Raw genomic sequence first — 16,836 nt, 5'->3', positions numbered from 1 at the left:
GATGATCTGGCAACCGGACGAGTGACTGCTTCACACACACCTCAGCATCCTGTTATAGTCAGCCTGCGAGCTGAGCCGCTGGGTGGCTCATGCTGGTTTAGAACTGGTTCTAGTTGGAGATATTCACTGCACAGATCAGCTGCTACACCCCAGGAAGAAAAACGGTAGCATCCTGCAGCATGTTCTTCAGAAGAGTCTGAGTGTTTGCCTGCACTTTTCTGAACTGATGTGGGACACTGCAACAGCGAGAAGAGCTTACAAATAAAACAGGGCATTTCGAATCAGGAGAAGAATTGTTAAAGCGATAAAATTGGTTTATTCGTGGAAGCTATGATCTAAGAGTACATATGACTGAACAGACCGTGTAACACACTCATTGGGTTAAAAGATGTTGAGACACAATGAGGTTCCCCTAAACCCCCCCCCCCCACTCCCCCACCCCCCCACTCCCCCACCCCCAGAACCTTCAGTGACAGTCCATCATTTTTTTATCACGTCTTCAATGCTGACTTTTCAACCGTGCTGTGCTCACTGGATTTATATGAATTATTTATGGTTGATCCACAATCGTTTCAGGTCCGCTACCTTAGGCTGCACATACTTTAAGGTGGGGTTCAAATACACAACAGAAAAAGAAGCTGATGATCAAAATATTCTTAATTCTTAAATTCTTTGCTTTTTTTAATTTTAAGGCTTTCAAAAGGTATTTGATGTCAGCCCTCTTGACGTTTGAAGGATGTGTTCTTGTTTCAGAACTGTAGCAATGTTTTAAAAAAAATCATTTTTTCACATCCTCAAATGTGAAACAGCAGAACAACACCCGATGGCAAATGTATCGAATCAACAGCTCATTTAAAGCAGGCCAGCTGAAGGGTCAGGTACGACACAAAGAGGGGGTGCGATGGGGTGGGCTTATGTACCCATGCAGATTTGCCAGGGAATGGGGGTGGGGGGGGGGGGATTCCTGTCCTGTCATCAGGCCTGACCGCTGGGTCGCCCAAGTCCCCCTCCACACCCCCACGGGGGGTGCCTAGGATTACCCGCCTCGGAGGGGCAAGCGATCCGAAATGCGACCCTGGCCCCGCGGCGTCGCGTTTCAGGGAAGACCGATCGGGTTACGTCCGACTCGGGAAGCTGGGAAGCGCGTCGAGGCGATCGAGCAAGGCCAGGAAGCGAGTCACGCCCGATCCTGCCACCGTTTTCTCACCACTGGGGCTACTCAGGCTACTCAGACACTCAGGCTACCGCCAAACCTGCGCTCTGAGGCCCCCCCCGGGGCCCAACACAGAGGCCCCCCCGGGGCCCAACACAGAAGTCCAGGAGGAGCTCACACGCTTTCCCTTTTAGGAGAATTTTCTTTTTATATCACAAATAATATAACTCGTTTTTGAAATGTTACACAGTTTAGACTTTCAGGGTTCAAACTAAATTTAGTTTACAAAAAAGTCATTTGACATTATGATTGTTATGATCACTAAAACTTACATATTTAAATGCACGTATGATGATGATCCTTAGGATAGATACGAGTGTGTTAAATAGCCACTGGAATGTAGCCTGCGGGGGGGTTAACTGATACACAGAGCTGGCAGCCCTCAGTCAACGGGGACCTTGAGATTAAAGGGCAGAGAGACCCCGTGGCTTAGAGCACAGATGCAGAAACCTTTGCAGTGCCTGATGGGATACGGCAGCCAGCCCAGCCCATCCAGTTGATATAAAGACGCGTGCTGACGCCCCTGAGTGGACTGTCACCGTTACCCCGTTTATACCGTCACCCACACTGCGTTCCATCCCCAACACATTCTCTTCACATGGCCGCCCATGCCATGACCTTATTTTCACTATTTAAAACAGACCACGCGGACAGGTTTCGAATACATACATTAATGCATACCTTTCTCAACCATTTGACATTTAATTCAAATAAATATTAAATTAACTACGTAAGGGTGTCAGGGAGAGTGCTTGGATTCTTTTCAAATTTAGCGTGAATACAAAGGTCCGGGTTTATCCATTCAATGAAATGTTCACATTTGTATAAGTGCATATAAAAGCCCGCCAAATTTACAACTGCTTCAACAGATATTTAGAATAGTTCTGAAAATAAATTGAGGCAAGTGATGCTAAGACCTATGGGAGTAAAAATGAGTTCTGAACAGTGAATGGTGAAACATCATCTGTACTTGTGGAACTGAGAAAATGCTCACCATACCAGGAAGCCCAAACAGTGCAAGTCACACCCTCCTCCTCTCTGGTTGGCTAAGGAGTTAACGGCTGGCCGCCAACAATCGGCCAAGGGTTTAACCGTGTAGTTGCCGGAAATGGCGCTGGATTATGTCATCAAATGATATGCAAGTCTTTTACAGGAAGTGACATCACACCCCCTGAGGTCACGGATAACAGTTCTCTTGCTCGTCCTGCAGGTGACCCGGGTCTGTTTGGCACGGCACCACTCATCAAACAAGCCGAGGCGTAGTGATTAATATTTGACGGGCACTGGTTAAGCCGTTGGTGCAGTACAGTTGTGCATTATTAATAGGATGACCTGCGAGTTTCAACCTCTGAGTCAGAAAACGGCAGGCGCTGTTACTACCTGCATGTGCTCCTCCCCCCCACCCACACCCCCACCCCAGGCCCTGGTCCCTAAACCCCCCCTGCTCCTCTCAAAGCTCTGCCCAGTTCCTCCACCCAAAACATGAGTTCCGCAGAATATGACAAGCAAGATGAGAACCACAACTTCCATGAAGTAGCCCCACAGATATGCTTGGGCTGCAATCTCAAAGTGATCCATGCCTCTTCTCCTCCCCATTAATCCTGAGATGGAGGTGTGCAAATGAAACAAGGAAACTGTAACAAAATTACAGGAAATCATTTAAACGTTGACTTCCTGTTCCTGTCTTCACCTCAGCTGCACCACTTTGCACCCCTAAAGAGGAGGACTTTTCCAAACTAGGCTGAAATCTGTTTTATTGGGTACAGGGAAAAAAAATATCAGTGCGGATAAAATGCTGACAGATAAAAAGAAGGGTGCACTGTTTGCCGCGTAGCTAAGCCAAGGCTGACTTCTCATCTTCCGCCATGCTCTCGCTGGTCTGGAAATTCCTGGAGGGAAACAGATATGCCACTGCTGGTCAGAGACTGAGGCTTCAAACCAAACACACATGAAGAATGAGGAGGAGGATGAGGAAGAGGTTCTTCATCCATCACGCTGACCTTTAGTAATCCCCTGTGGCTCTGTTTATTGGCTTCCACTCAGGCGTAGGGCTTAACTGCAGCTCAGTATATTGCGCCGCTTATAAAGCTGTCATTCAGGGCCTGAGATATCACCGGCCTCGCTCTCAATCCCACGGACGCCGGCTCTCACGTAGCTTAGGTTACGCGTCTGTGAAACGCTTCAAACCGCCGCGTTTCGCCGATACGCAACCGAACAAAAAGAACGGCTCTCACTTTCAGCAAGCGTCAGATAAGAACGAGGGGCGGTCTGCTCGTAAATTGCCTAATGCGATGGAACTATTACATTACATTACATTACATTGTGTGTAATGTAATGTAACTATTAGGGTTTCGACCGATAAAGCCCTCCCCATCCACCAACCTCCACACACCCTGAACTCATCCGGAGAACACAGACACGCTGCAAATTTTGAGAAACATCTGTCAACACAAAGAACACAACAGGGTAACACCAATGGCTTTTTGCACCAAAACGCAGTCTGAAACAATCAAAATCCTAGTTCCACTGAAGTTCTAAGAGCTGAAAAGGCTTCTGTCTGGTGAGCGGACGGTATACAGCCAGGCTGTGTGTCTGTACGTTCTTCCTAATGAGTGGGGGCCGCTGTGTTATGTGTCTGTTTGCAAATGGTCCTGGCTATTCGCAGGCCCGCCATGCGCATGTAGAGCTCACGGCGCGTAGCCGCTGCGCCTCTCAGCACGCCCACGCTCATAATCCACTCAAACCGTTAGCGCGGCGCTACGTAGCCCATGCACTCTCGCCAATTAACCTACTTAAAAATGTCCCCTTTCCGCTGCCTGCACAAGAAACCCAGATTACCCAGACGGGCACAGAAGAGGCCTTTTGTGCGCCTTACTCTTTTATCGACTGCACACACAATAGCAACGCCAGCCCTAATGAAGCCATGGAACTAGTTCCTTACAAAGCGCTTATCAGCGCGACTCACATGCAAGCGCCACCCAATACACTCCAGTGTGACACACCGGGAGAAAGCGTCGGCCAATAGCTTCACGGTGATGTCATAAACACCTGACACAGCCAAAGAAAAGGACCAATAGCATAGCAATGATGTCACAACAACAAGTAACAAGGCCAGTCTGGTAGAAAGTAGAGCCGAGACCATCCTCTGAATTTTCACTACTTTGTTCAGCCATTAACTGATACACACAATTGAACAGAGGGCCAAGACAAGAGTGTGTGAAAATAGTATATTTGGCTCCTTTGACACTGAAATGCAAGTCAGGCAGAAGAGGCAAATGAGTAAAGCTGACAATGCCACAATAAAATATTTTCAGGCCTTTGGCACAGCCTTGACTGGTACAAGAATAGGAGACCTGTTTGGAAAACCAAGCTGCTGAGGGAAGCTGTCATTGGACCAGTAGGGGGCACTCTTGCCTGTAGATGAACTGATCAGGAGGGTCACTGCTGTAGGAGAAGCAGCCTTTCAGATGAAGCGTCAAACCACAGTCCTGACTAACTGTGGTCATTAAAGATCCCTTGGAAGTTATTGCAGTGAGTACTGGGTTCACTAAGGTCTTTGCTAAATTCTGGTCATCTAACCATCTACCTGTCAGACTGACTAATTCAGCAGTGAGCGGCTGCGGTCCTGGAGGGCTAGTCTGCAAGGTTTAGCTTTCTGACAGCTCTATGAACTGTGCCCGCTCACTCCTGTACCTTCCCACAGCAAACTCTTTAGGACACACTTGCCAGCTGAGACTGTAGCTGCTGCTTATACACATGTCAGATCAAGATATGATTGAGCTAATTAAAAAATTGTGAATATAGGTTCGCACAAAATCCTGAAATGGAACCCCCCCCCCAGGCTAAATAAATCCCTCTCTCCCCACCTCTACAGAAAACCCTTCTCTCTCCACCAGGTGAGCGTGAAGAACATCCTGAAGAAGCTGTCTGATAAACTGTCCCGCATCGCCCCGGAGGGTGGGAACATTTTGGGGCAGGCCCAAGCGATTCTATTCTGGTGGCGGGGCTGGGGAAGCTGCTTGACACCGTACTGTTCCCACGCTGAAACTGCCGTTGTGTCTGTTTCGTGCAAACTGTCTTAACCTTCTTAATCACCAGAAGATAAGGCATGGAAGCAGCAACGAAATGACATGGGACAATAAAGAAGACTTATCATTTCACTCATTTTATTTTTATACCATACTGCTTCCCGTTTTACAGTGACATTAATCATAACAGTAATTACTCTGATGGTTTTTGGTCTGACCCATAGAAGCATACACTTCAAGCCTCGTGCACCAAGTGTGAGATTCAGGCTTTACCCTTTGTGTTTCAAACACTCACGTTTATAATCATGTGCATTTAGAACATTGATTTTTTTCTCTTAATTTATGATGTCCAAATTTATGAATGTGAAACCATAATGTATGCAGTGGAAAATACAGTATAGCAATATTAAGTTCATTTTTATGAACAAATTGCAGCTAATTACAAGACCCCAACCACCCGACCCGAAATCTCTTCATCTTGTACTTGGAGCGTGGGTCCGCATGACACAACGGGAACTCAGGAGGTGATGCCAAACTACCATCAATACAGGAAAGATTATACACTAAATACCAGAAATATAAGCATTAAACAAGCTGTGTTGATGGACAGCCCTTACATACAGAAGCTGCAAGGTAAAGCTAAGATGGAGATAGGAAGAGAAATAAAATTAAGATTTATGGTGTGGAAAAGACACTTTATAGAAGGGAGTTATATGAGTGATATGTGAGTTACCCTCATATATTCAGCTGCAAATAAACATGAACAAAATGTACCCAGCATTTGCTGCAAATGACAGGAGGAGAGGAAGGAGACAGGATGAGCCCACAGTCCATAGTGCACATTTGCACGTGGTTATTATCATCAGCAAAGAACGCACGAGCACGCTAACTTCTGCTGGGGGTTCAGCTGGCCCTGTTACCATAGGCTACAAAGGGTTTGTGCAAGGACAAAAACGCAGTGATGAGGGGAAACGGTAAATCAACTAGCAAGTGACCTTTTTGCATTAATTTGTTGTCAACCATTAAAATGCAAACGGCATGAGGATGCGTAGCACGTTTACATCTTCGCCCGGCCGCAATCCCGAGCGCTGAAAGGCATGAGTTACGACGCGAGGCGCATCACTAGCCCGGGTGACAACAGCAATTTGTCGGCAACGGAGCATGGTGAGCCTCGAAACAGCAAACACACCGCTGACCTTAGGCATGTTCTCCCCAAGATAGTAATCGCACCAAGTTCTCTCATTTCATACCAGCTACGAGACGCATGACCTGTCGGCTTCTTTATGTCACCTTGCAAGGAGATGACCTAATTATGTAAACAAGGGTGTAACATTACTTTGTTACATCGTGTTATGCTGCAACACCTCTAGCTACTGTAGGCTACTCTCATTGTGCAGCGGGTAAAACCCAAGGGACAAACCACATACCTGTAGTAAAACCAACTCCCATAAAGTAAAGGCTATATAATACAGCCTACAGGCCTATTATGTTTGTGAAGTGTGCATAATAGGCTATATATCGTCAACAAGACACTTTGTTTATTTTCACGTTCAGTAACTTTATTATAGCCTAAATGGTAATGCACTTACACAGGCAAATAATTCATGTCTATTTGATGGATATAAATCCTGTTTGTCAGTTGCACTACAGGACACTCATTTGTTTCTGTAGGCCGTGGTCGCATTAACCCGGTGTGTTCGCTAAATAATTCTCAAACAATGTGGCTAATTCATTTTCTAAGTATTGCCGAAGACATTCCGTGCATTTGGCTAGTCTCCGGGCAGTTCGGATAGTTACTGCAGCTTAAATTTCAAGATATGAGTATCTGGTGGAGCGCTTTGCCGGATTTGGCTAAACCTGTGAATCCATAGGGATGCCCATTTGCAGAATTACAATTTAATTCGGTTGAACAAGTTATCTGGTAAAACTAAGCTGCCGTCTCGACTTACCCTCTGCCTACGACGAGTCGCAGCGCCTCTAGGTTGCCGTGGTAGGCAGCCCATAACGTAGGTGTCATTCCATCTTCGTCCGGAGCATTCAAATCCTTCCGTGTGGCCTCTTTAAGCAAGTCCAGGTAGCCATCCCGGGCCGCCCTATGGTACCTGTCATTCATGGTGCCGGCGGAACCTTACATCCGATCATCAGGCCCCAAGTGCCGGAGAGCTGGCCCCCCGACTAGGAGCAGCGAAGCCAAGAAAGCTTCGGCCGAGCAATGGTTGCGTACAGGCAGCTTCTAGAGGGACGCTGCGCCGGAGTGGTTGCCACGGCCACCTGATGCTTGTCACTCGGGGAGTGGTTTACGGAAAGGAACGTCTCCTCACGATCCCCCGGGTCCTAACATTCTAACAAAATGACTGCTGTCTTTTACCGGATGATTAAAAGGCTGTTTATTGGGTACCCCATAAAGGCTGTTATTAGACGCGGGGAAATATAAAAATTGTAAGTTTATAGATCACCACCAAAGCAGATCTTCTGCATGCGCTCAAATCTTATATCTGAGTTCGGCATGAGTGCATTCATATTTTGATCTTCTCCCTATGTGCGAAAAACAAGTTACCAATTTCAACATTCGTGTTTATTAAACGCGTTGCAAATTACATTTTAAATAAAAGCATCTGAGCACACCGATTCCAGAAAACTTTAAAACAAACACTTTATGTCACAGCAGACTACACAGTCATTTCACAACAGTAATAATTTCATTAGGCTATGTCCCAATAACCACCAAACTGAATTTTAGTTATCTAATTATTGTGACACAAACAAAATATTGCCTACTGACAAAATGCGTTACTTAATTAATAACAGCATCTTTCCTTCAACGGCCCCTGATTAATAGTTTTACTTAATTTGAATAATTTAAAATACTGAACTGATTTAACTGTTTCAACTTCTCTATTTTTATGCTTGCTAGTTAATTGTTTCCTGTTTTAATGTAGCCTGAGTTGTATTATTTATTTTCTAGGACATGCTTTTCCGTACAGATATTTGTTTTTATATAGCTTTGTTTTTAAATTTGTGAATTATGCTTAATAATGACCCCTTTCCTTTTCAGTTTGTATATTCCAACAGACTTGAGAATCAATGTTCTTGATAATAAATAAATAAATAAATAAACAATTGCTGAAAATTGTTGTTGTTCTAAAATATTCTAAATGCACTTTTACTAAATAAAGGAGAGTGAGGTTAATAATCAAATAAGTGCATGCTCATGAGATGATATGTTGCTGCTGTTTGTATGTTATCAAAAATAGTTAAACATTTAGTGGTCACATGTACATTCTGTTGAGAGCTTTATGGAGTTGTGTTCCTACCTTTGATTGATTCATGATATTAAATCCCTGACTTCCATCTTTGAGGCAATAAATTATAAAGGCGAAAGATGGATATAAAAGCCATCCCAAACTCCCCCAGCTCTGAATAAGCGAGTGTCCATTGCACGTGCCCTCAGGTAAGCTATTCGGACCTCCAAGGAGGGGTACTCAAATTTTTGGCATTTATTTATTGATAAACATGTATTATTACTTAGCTGGAAGATTACATGGAAATAATGGCAAATATTCTACTTGTTTAGTAACATAGGCTTGATTCATTCTGCAACACTTTTCAGAATAGAGGAGAATGAAGGAGCTGAATGAAAGAGGAGATTGAATGTTCTGTTAAATTATCTGATGTAGTGTAGCTTCAGGTATATACAATTTGGGGAACTACAGGAACGTTAATTGTAGCCTGACCCCCAAAAACCTTCTTGGAACCTGTAGTGACAAAGGAACTGGGCCTGGGAGGAGAAGAAGAATGCACTGGAACTCTTGACAAATGCAAATTAGTGGGCAAGTCTAAGCCAGCAGCCACAGGTAAAGGGGAAGAGCTGGAGAGTGCTCTGCCTCCCATAAATGAGCGATATCGATCCAATTTATATAGTGTCTTTCTCAAAATGAAGAGCATGAGGTATTTGACCCCATGACCCTCAGAATTAGTGCAACAGCCAGCCCTCCACAATTCTGTCCCATCGTTTCCTCCAAAGAGGGACTTGAGGGATTATATCAGCCTCTTTTCTGCCTGCTCAGATTGTCAAACATCAGGATTTCTGGATACTTGAAGTCACGAGTAAGTTTCAGATAGGACTTTATTAAATTTAGAGGTAGCTAGGTTATTTGTGCGTGTATGTGTCCGTGTGTGTGCGTGTGTGTGTGTGTGTGTGCGTGTGTGTGTGTGTGTGTGTATATGTGAGGGGGCGAGAGAGGAAATTAAAAATGGCTGGGAATTGCTGTGGCCCAATGGGTCACAAAGGCTAGCGGTTGAAAAGATAATAATATATTTGACTTCCCGAAACAGAGACCAACAAATGTTTCATTAGTTCTGCACGAGTTGGGAAAAGCAAAAGAGTTCCTGAGGTGGCCATTCTCGCCAAATAGTGTTATCACATGTGTATGACGCAGCTAGGAGGCTGTGATCCTGACCAAGCATGACCTTATGGGAGGAGAATTCAAAGGAGGTTTTTATTTTCTGTGGACAAAACGTGTCAATACTTCTTCCAGGACTTATCAAGAGTACACCGTGAAGTTAAAGGAGGCTAATCTGTTTTCAGGTTTTGCTCAGGCTGGCTGTCGCTGTGCCACGGTGAGGCTCTGTGAAATCAGGATGTGGGAGGAGCATGGGGGGGCAGTCTGCTGAGGCAATGTGAATGGGCAATTCTTTCTTGGGCATGTGAGATGGAAAATTATCGCATGTATGATTCACGTCCGAACCTCAGTGGCGAGAGCTAGACGGCAGCCCCTCCAGGCGTTTCCAGAGCCTCGGGCTCCGGGTTTAGCACACCAGCTCAAGTCCTGCAGGGGGAAAAGCAGAGGAGAGTCCCTAGAGGTCTTGGCTTGAGCCTTGGAAGGAACCGGAAATGACCCTGACCTTTGGCCTTCCCTCAGAGCCCAGCAAGATGGCAGCCGCGAACGACGGGGAGGCGAGGGTCAGCCAACGGCCTTCCATCGCCATTGGCGCGGGCAACGGGCGGGTGAAGGGCAGGCGGCGGGCATGGTTGCTGTCGGGGGTGGTGAGCGCCAACGTCCTGATCCTGGGGTGCGCCCTGGTGAGCGGAAGTGCCTTCAGCGATGTGAACGTCTCCCCCGCCGAGGTGCAGATCTTCCTCACCATCCTCCTCCTCCTCACCATAGCCTGGATGTTGTTCTACACGGCCTACACAGCTCACAGGGACGGTGCCGTGCTCTACAAGGACGGCCACGCCGGACCCATCTGGCTCAGAGGTGAGGTCAGAGGTCACACTCTCGCGTGTATGTACAGTATCTTGACTCCTCTGTAGTTCGTCTGCTGAAATGTGCAGCCATTGGTGCAAAAGTGGCACAGGATTCCACCTGTTATGCTCTTATGCTAATAGCACGTGCAGACTGTCGAGTCGCTATTGAGCCATGAAGCAGGAGAACATCCTGCCATATGAATCTCTCCCTCCATGAGTAGATCTCTGGCCATTTATATACATTCGTACAGTAATGGCATTTCTTCATCTGTACGCCATTGAGTTTAGTGAGCCCCAGCCAAACTAGTAATTGTATTTCTACATGCAAATAATCATATGATTCTGCATACCAGGGGGGCTGGTTTTGTTTGGGATATTCAGCCTGATCATGGATGTCTTCAAAATCGCCAACTACACGGGTTACACGCACTGCGATTCAGCCGTGAAGATCGTTTATCCTGCCGTGCAAGCTGTCTTCATACTCGTGCAGGTACCATACGCAAAAAAAAAAAAACCTTGCAACTGTCAGTTATCAAAATGTACACATGCTATTTCCAAGGTTTTTTCCAGTTTTGCATGTTTTGCACAAAGATTCCTTCCCTCGAAGAAGTAATTTCTCATAGAAGTGACTTTGTTGACTGTTGGTATCTGAGTGACAACCTTTAATTGTTGCAAAATATGATGTTGTCCTTACATTGAATTTCAGACCTATTTTTTGTGGTTCCATGCCAAAGACTGTGTTCAGGTCCAAAAGAACGTAACATGGTGAGTCTTAAACAATGTGAAATATATTTTCTGTAGTGCCCGATTATATGAGAGATGAGAAGTAATTTGCATGTGTATGGATAGCACTAATTGTAATTGTACTCAGACACTTGGAGACATTGTAGGAATACTGTTTTCTGAAGGAATGATGCTTAAACCCTCCACTGATTTAGGGTGTGTTATTTATGGTGGGGTAATAACGTTCAAAATGTGAGATATGAGTAGTATTGTAGTTTTGAATTACAATAACCCGAATTTCCCCTAGAGTGTCATTCATTTAACCGAAATAAAGGGCGAAGTCCTCGTTACATTGAAATGAAGTGGAATCAGACCTGTAAAAGCGCCACCCGTGCGAAGCTCAAATGTCCTGTTTCGCGTTATCATTTCACGTGACCACGGCAACAGGGAAGCACTGCAGACGTGAGGAGAGGGTGTAATGTCTTAATGGCTTTATCAATCACTCCGGAAAACAGTTAGCCGCCAAGCGCAAATGCTGCTAATGGTGTTTTAATAAGAAAACATTTATCTGCTTTACATGGATAACAGGGAAGGCGATGTTAGCACAGCCAGTCGCTGTCAGCTCCGGGTCACATTTGAGTGTGCAAAATAAAAGCAGCATATGTGCTTAATCATACTTCCTCAAACTATCCAGATACTTTCGCTGTTTACTAAAGGAAAGTCAAGCCTAATGGGTGGATTAACTTTGACTTACCTGTAATCCTGCCCTAGATCATGAGTGGCACACCTGCCAGTTTGTCTGCTCGGGTCCCAAAGCCGTTTAAAACTCCAGTGTTAACCTTGACCCTTCCTCCATCCTCAGCCTCGATCACCCAGTCCTACAGGCAGCCCCAGCCATTTTATTAAATAAGCTTCATAAATTTCACAAAAATTAACATGCCACGACTATACATCACTCCTAGAGCATTTGTTAAGCAATGGGATGTTTGGTAGCAACAAGGTGATAGATAATAATTTCAAAAAAAAAATTACTTGCTTGGTGGATCAAAAATGTTAAACCCTGTAGCTCTAGGGCAGTGGTAACCAGCCCTGTTCCTTGAGATCAAAAGGCCAATATGTTTTCGTTTAATTCATAATTTGGCACAGCTGACTCTACTAATGGTAAATGGACTGCATTTATATAGCGCTTTTATCCAAAGCGCTTTACAATTGATGCCTCTCATTCGCCAGAGCAGTTAGGGGTTAGGTGTCTTGCTCAAGGACACTTCGACACGCCCAGGGGGGGGTTTGAACCGGCAACCCTCCGACTGCCAGACAATCGGTCTTACCTCCTGAGCTATGTCGCCCCATACTAATCTGCAGCTCAACAGCATCTCTAGCTGTGGAATGAGGTGCGCTTTAATAGGGTTGAGATGTAAACCTACAGGACGCTAGATCTTCAGGAACAGGGTTGGTTACCACTGGTCTAGGATTAAAATTCTAATAATCTGCTGTATCATCATCAAAAAGCATGGATCTTTTTGCGATCGATCTTTGCCCACCATGCCCATTACTGTGAATACAGAATGTCACATCTGTTGTGGTATACTGCAGCTGTGGCCTCATGCTGTTGCTGTCTACAAATCTGATGATCTGGATGGCCTCGGTCACAGAGGAATCCCTGCATCAGACCGACATACCGGACAACAGCACTGCAAGAGGTATCGCACCAATACTGCATCCTCTGACCGTACTCCATCCAGTAATCATACTTTCCATCTCCTCCATCGATCCAGAGCCATTTGTATTTACTGTACATGAAACGCTCTTCTTTCTACTGCCTGGCTGAAAGCAGAGGTTTAGAAATGTGCAACTATTCGAGCAATTCAATTTCTGTGCATGCTGCAAACACACAGTAGGATTAGAGGATTATGGGATTGAATTTTTGTGGTAGCTGCTTCTGTTTCACATTCATTAATGAACTGATGAGTTCATTAATGAGCATAAAATAGGGTGTGGGAGGGTGTGTGTGGGGGGGGGGGGGGAGTTCACCCCAGTCACTGAGGTGAATCCCCCTCCCCTCCTCCCTGTATCAATGTGCAAACCCAGCTGTGGTAATGTACACATGACTTTCATTCCTCTCGATAAGATTTCTCCCAGTCTCTGACTTTTCTTACAAATACTAACAAATACCAACACTGGAGCAGCCTTTGTGGTATTTTATTTTCCCAAGAGCAAATCAGTCGCACAGCACCTTACATCTCTTCACTTTTGGAGCACAAGGAGCACAAATAGATCAGGCGTTACTGCTTCTATTGAAAATTCTCCAGGTGATTTTTGCTCTGTTTCGCCAAAGCTTGGTTGCTTTTCCACTGAAGTCAGACCCGTCCTATCTGACAGTAACAGTATGTCATGTCAATAAAAAACACTGTGACATTGAACTTGGTGCGAGAGTGCTGTAAAAGTACAATTTTATTGGCCGATTGATTGACTTAACTCGATGATTAACTGCAGTCGTACAGAGCTGTTCAGTGATCTTAATGCCATGTACAATGAGGGGGAGGTTAAAGATGAAGTGCTACCATTGGCCCACCTTACGCTCCCCTCTTGCTTCCGCAGCTCTGGAGGACAACGACTGCCACTGTAGCCACTCGGCCTGTGAGATTTTCGAGGAGGCCTACCAGTACCTGTACCCCTTCAACATCGAGTACAGCCTCTTCGCCTCCGCCATGGCCTACATCATGTGGAAGAACGTGGGCCGGCTGGTGGACGAGCACGCCCACCACCACCACCCGCACCCCAGGTTCCGCTTCCAGGGCGTGCTGCTGGGCCCCACGGCCGGGCTGGTGATGCTGGTGGCGGGCCTGGCCACCTTCGTGGTGTACGAGGTGGACGTGAAGTCCAGCCACCCGGTCACCAAGTGGGCGGCGCTGGACATGCACTACACCATGAACACCGCGGCCGCCTGCCTCATGTCCGCCAGCAGCCTGGGCGGCCTGGCGGTCTACTGGCTGGACAAGAGGGGCCACGTTTCGGGGAAGAACCCCACGCGGCTCCTGGACGTGGCGCTGCTGCTGGGCGCCTCCCTGGGCCAGATGGTCATCTGCTACTTCACCGCGGTCGCCGTGGTGGCCACCGGGATTGCCGGGGAGACGGACGCGCTCAACCTGGCCTGCTCGCTGCTGACCCTGGCGCAGCTGTGCCTGCAGAACCTCTTCATCATCGAGGGGCTCCACCGGCAGCCGTTCGACGAGGCTCCCGCTCCCGCCGTGTTCGCCAACGCCCAGGCCCACGCCCTCGAAGGGACCCTCCCCCCGGCTGGCATCGCCGTCATCGAGACGAAATCCCACTCGGTCGCCATGCCCGAGCCCACGACTCAGCCTGGCCTGAGCCGGAGCTGGAAGAGATGGGCTCTCAAGGAGATATGCGCCTTCCTGTTGCTCGGCAACATCATTGTGAGTGCTGCCTCTTACTCCTCCTCATCCTCCTTATCCTCTTATGGCATCTCTAACTGCATGTCCCTGGCACATCTTCTGATTGTGGTTATTTTTTCTTCTTAGAGTTTGGGCAAAAATCTGGTTCTGGATCATTTTCTCAGAGCAGGATGTGCCTATTACTACTCATTTTTTATTGTAGGATATGGATCCTGTGTTCACATTACATGACATTATGTTCTGGTTAAGCAGACACAATCTTACATTTACACAATATTCTGCTTGATGTTTAACAGGAGAATTTCAGAGTAAGCATCAAAGTGGCAGTGTCCCACTGAGTGATTAGGACCTGAAAACCTCTTGGAGGTGCAAAAGCAGTTTCAGAACTTACTGCACTGCTGTTCGCCAGTCCACCCTCTTTTGGTTTTCTGTTCGTGGCTTTTAATCACATGATCACACAGTCATCTCTGTTGGTACTCATCTCTCTCTCTCTGTCTATCTGTCTGTACTTGCAGAGCATGTTTTAACCCTTTCTTCCTGTTCATTGGCAGCTCTGGATAATGCCCGCGTTTGGTGCACGCCCCCAGTTCGACAACCCGATTGGTCTGGAATTCTACAAGTCCACCATGTGGGTGCCCATCGTGAACATCGCCTTACCCTTCGCCATTTTCTACCGCATGCATTCAGTGGCCAGTCTGTTTGAGGTCTTTCTGATCTCATAACCCCCCCCCCCCCCCCCCCCCCCCCCCCCCCCCCCCCCCCCCCCCCCCCCCCCCCCCCGGAGCCATAAGACAGCCGGACACAAACAACTGACCTTCCATACACACATGTAAATAAGTCTGAAAAATAATAATAATTTGTCAAATTAAATTTTACATACCAAATGTTTTTTATACAACTTGTTTTGACACTGGTTTTGCAAATACTGAAAAAGGGTTTGAAATTTAATGGATGAATATTTCATGTTTTAACTGAGGTCTGTTATAAACATGAGTTATCTGAAAGTTCTCATTTACAAATAATGTTTAAAAAAATTAAATGTCAGCTTGATTGTAAACCGCACAGCTACTGAGAAAGATGCCAGGGCTGCGGCTAAATTATGCTCTGTATATTTTGTATCTTGAAACTCCATTTTACATATGTATATATTTTATATGTGTTAATTGTATTATATAATTAACCCTGATGAATACATTTTTGTATGCACTTTTGAAAATACACCATTAACTGAAACTTGCACATACATTTTTGAATGCACTTTTGAAAATACACCAATTATACACCACTTATATGTACACCAAATATACCACTTACTGAAACTTGCACATACTCATTCATATCACTGACTATGTGTCCACAATGTATGAAGATTTTCTGTCAATAGCAATATTTGCACAGAAAGCTATATATTAAAGTCGAAATAATGGCATACAATATAAAATATACTACTTGCAGGTGGCTCATTCAGTTAAGGCACAGTTTTTCTACATGAGAGAGCATTCCAAATTGGGGGGGGGGGGGGAGATAGTAGCGGGTTTTTGCAGTCCAAGTTATGGGTGTGCGTGTGTGTGCATATATACAGTGTACATATAAGGGTGGATAAACCCTGTGTTTTCAACGCGTAAAGCTCGTTCAGGAATAATGGCAGCTGCAGCTGTGTCCTCAGCAGTGACCGAGTCATCAGTGCCAGTTCAGCAGCTTCCTATCACAAGCTTGTGACAGGCACAGTGAGCAAAGTGTAGCTATTCAATGACTGTTCCTGTTTGTTCGGGGGAACCTGGTACCTAGTGCAGGCCTCAATCTCCGCCTTTATTTGTGCAGTGAATAAATAAGGTCTGAACTCTATGGTCTGAGGCCTGGTCCACATTAAGATAATGACAGATGAGCCAGGGCTGTTAAAAGTTAAAATTACTACTTGCCTCTGGTCCATAAAAGGATCATGATCACAAATGTTGTATTTCATATATCTGTATCTTCCCGTCACGATGGCTATTTTGAGCAATGACTCCTTGTAAATGTTTGAATGAGTGATTTTATCTATAAATAAGAAAATATTTAACCAGATATTCTACTTCCTCTTTCTTTTCCATGACATTGCATTATTTTATCCACAGCCAACCCTGGTTTATAAAATGCATTTTTTTTTTGTAAAAATCAGGCTTCTGAATGATCCAGATTCTAAGAGCATAGTTTATATAAAACATAGGCATG

General features: G+C 45.6%; 2 protein-coding genes across 5 annotated transcripts in view; one reads left to right on the top strand and one right to left on the bottom strand.

Annotated features, from left to right (window-relative positions):
• The window catches only part of ush1ga (Usher syndrome 1Ga (autosomal recessive)), a 12,027-nt gene extending 4,465 nt beyond the window's left edge, over positions 1-7,562 (bottom strand). For both annotated transcript variants that reach the window (XM_035397234.1, XM_035397235.1), the window contains exon 1: positions 7,191-7,562. In XM_035397234.1, the coding sequence (XP_035253125.1) occupies positions 7,191-7,354 (164 nt within the window). In that variant the 5' untranslated portion in view covers positions 7,355-7,562. The remainder of the gene's footprint in view (positions 1-7,190) is intronic.
• Positions 7,563-8,677: 1,115 nt separating this feature from the next.
• On the top strand, positions 8,678-15,347 carry otop2 (otopetrin 2). Of its 3 annotated transcripts, none has more exons than XM_035399007.1 (7): positions 8,678-8,692; positions 10,164-10,499; positions 10,843-10,979; positions 11,196-11,254; positions 12,806-12,912; positions 13,811-14,646; positions 15,177-15,347. In XM_035399007.1, the coding sequence occupies exons 2-7, from the start codon at positions 10,175-10,177 to the stop codon at positions 15,345-15,347; spliced, it is 1,635 nt and encodes a 544-aa protein (XP_035254898.1). In that variant the 5' UTR covers positions 8,678-8,692; positions 10,164-10,174. The 3 variants fall into 3 exon arrangements, with proteins under 3 accessions (XP_035254898.1, XP_035254897.1, XP_035254896.1); XM_035399006.1 differs by lacking the exon at positions 8,678-8,692 and adding an exon at positions 9,253-9,348; XM_035399005.1 differs by lacking the exon at positions 8,678-8,692 and having other exon boundaries at positions 9,984-10,499.
• The last annotated feature ends 1,489 nt before the right edge of the window (positions 15,348-16,836 follow it).

Source organism: Anguilla anguilla, chromosome 17, assembly GCF_013347855.1.
Source record: "Anguilla anguilla isolate fAngAng1 chromosome 17, fAngAng1.pri, whole genome shotgun sequence".
Taxonomy (NCBI): Eukaryota; Metazoa; Chordata; class Actinopteri; order Anguilliformes; family Anguillidae; genus Anguilla; species Anguilla anguilla.
Note: the sequence above shows the minus strand (reverse complement) of the source record. Positions and strands in the feature narration are given on the sequence as shown.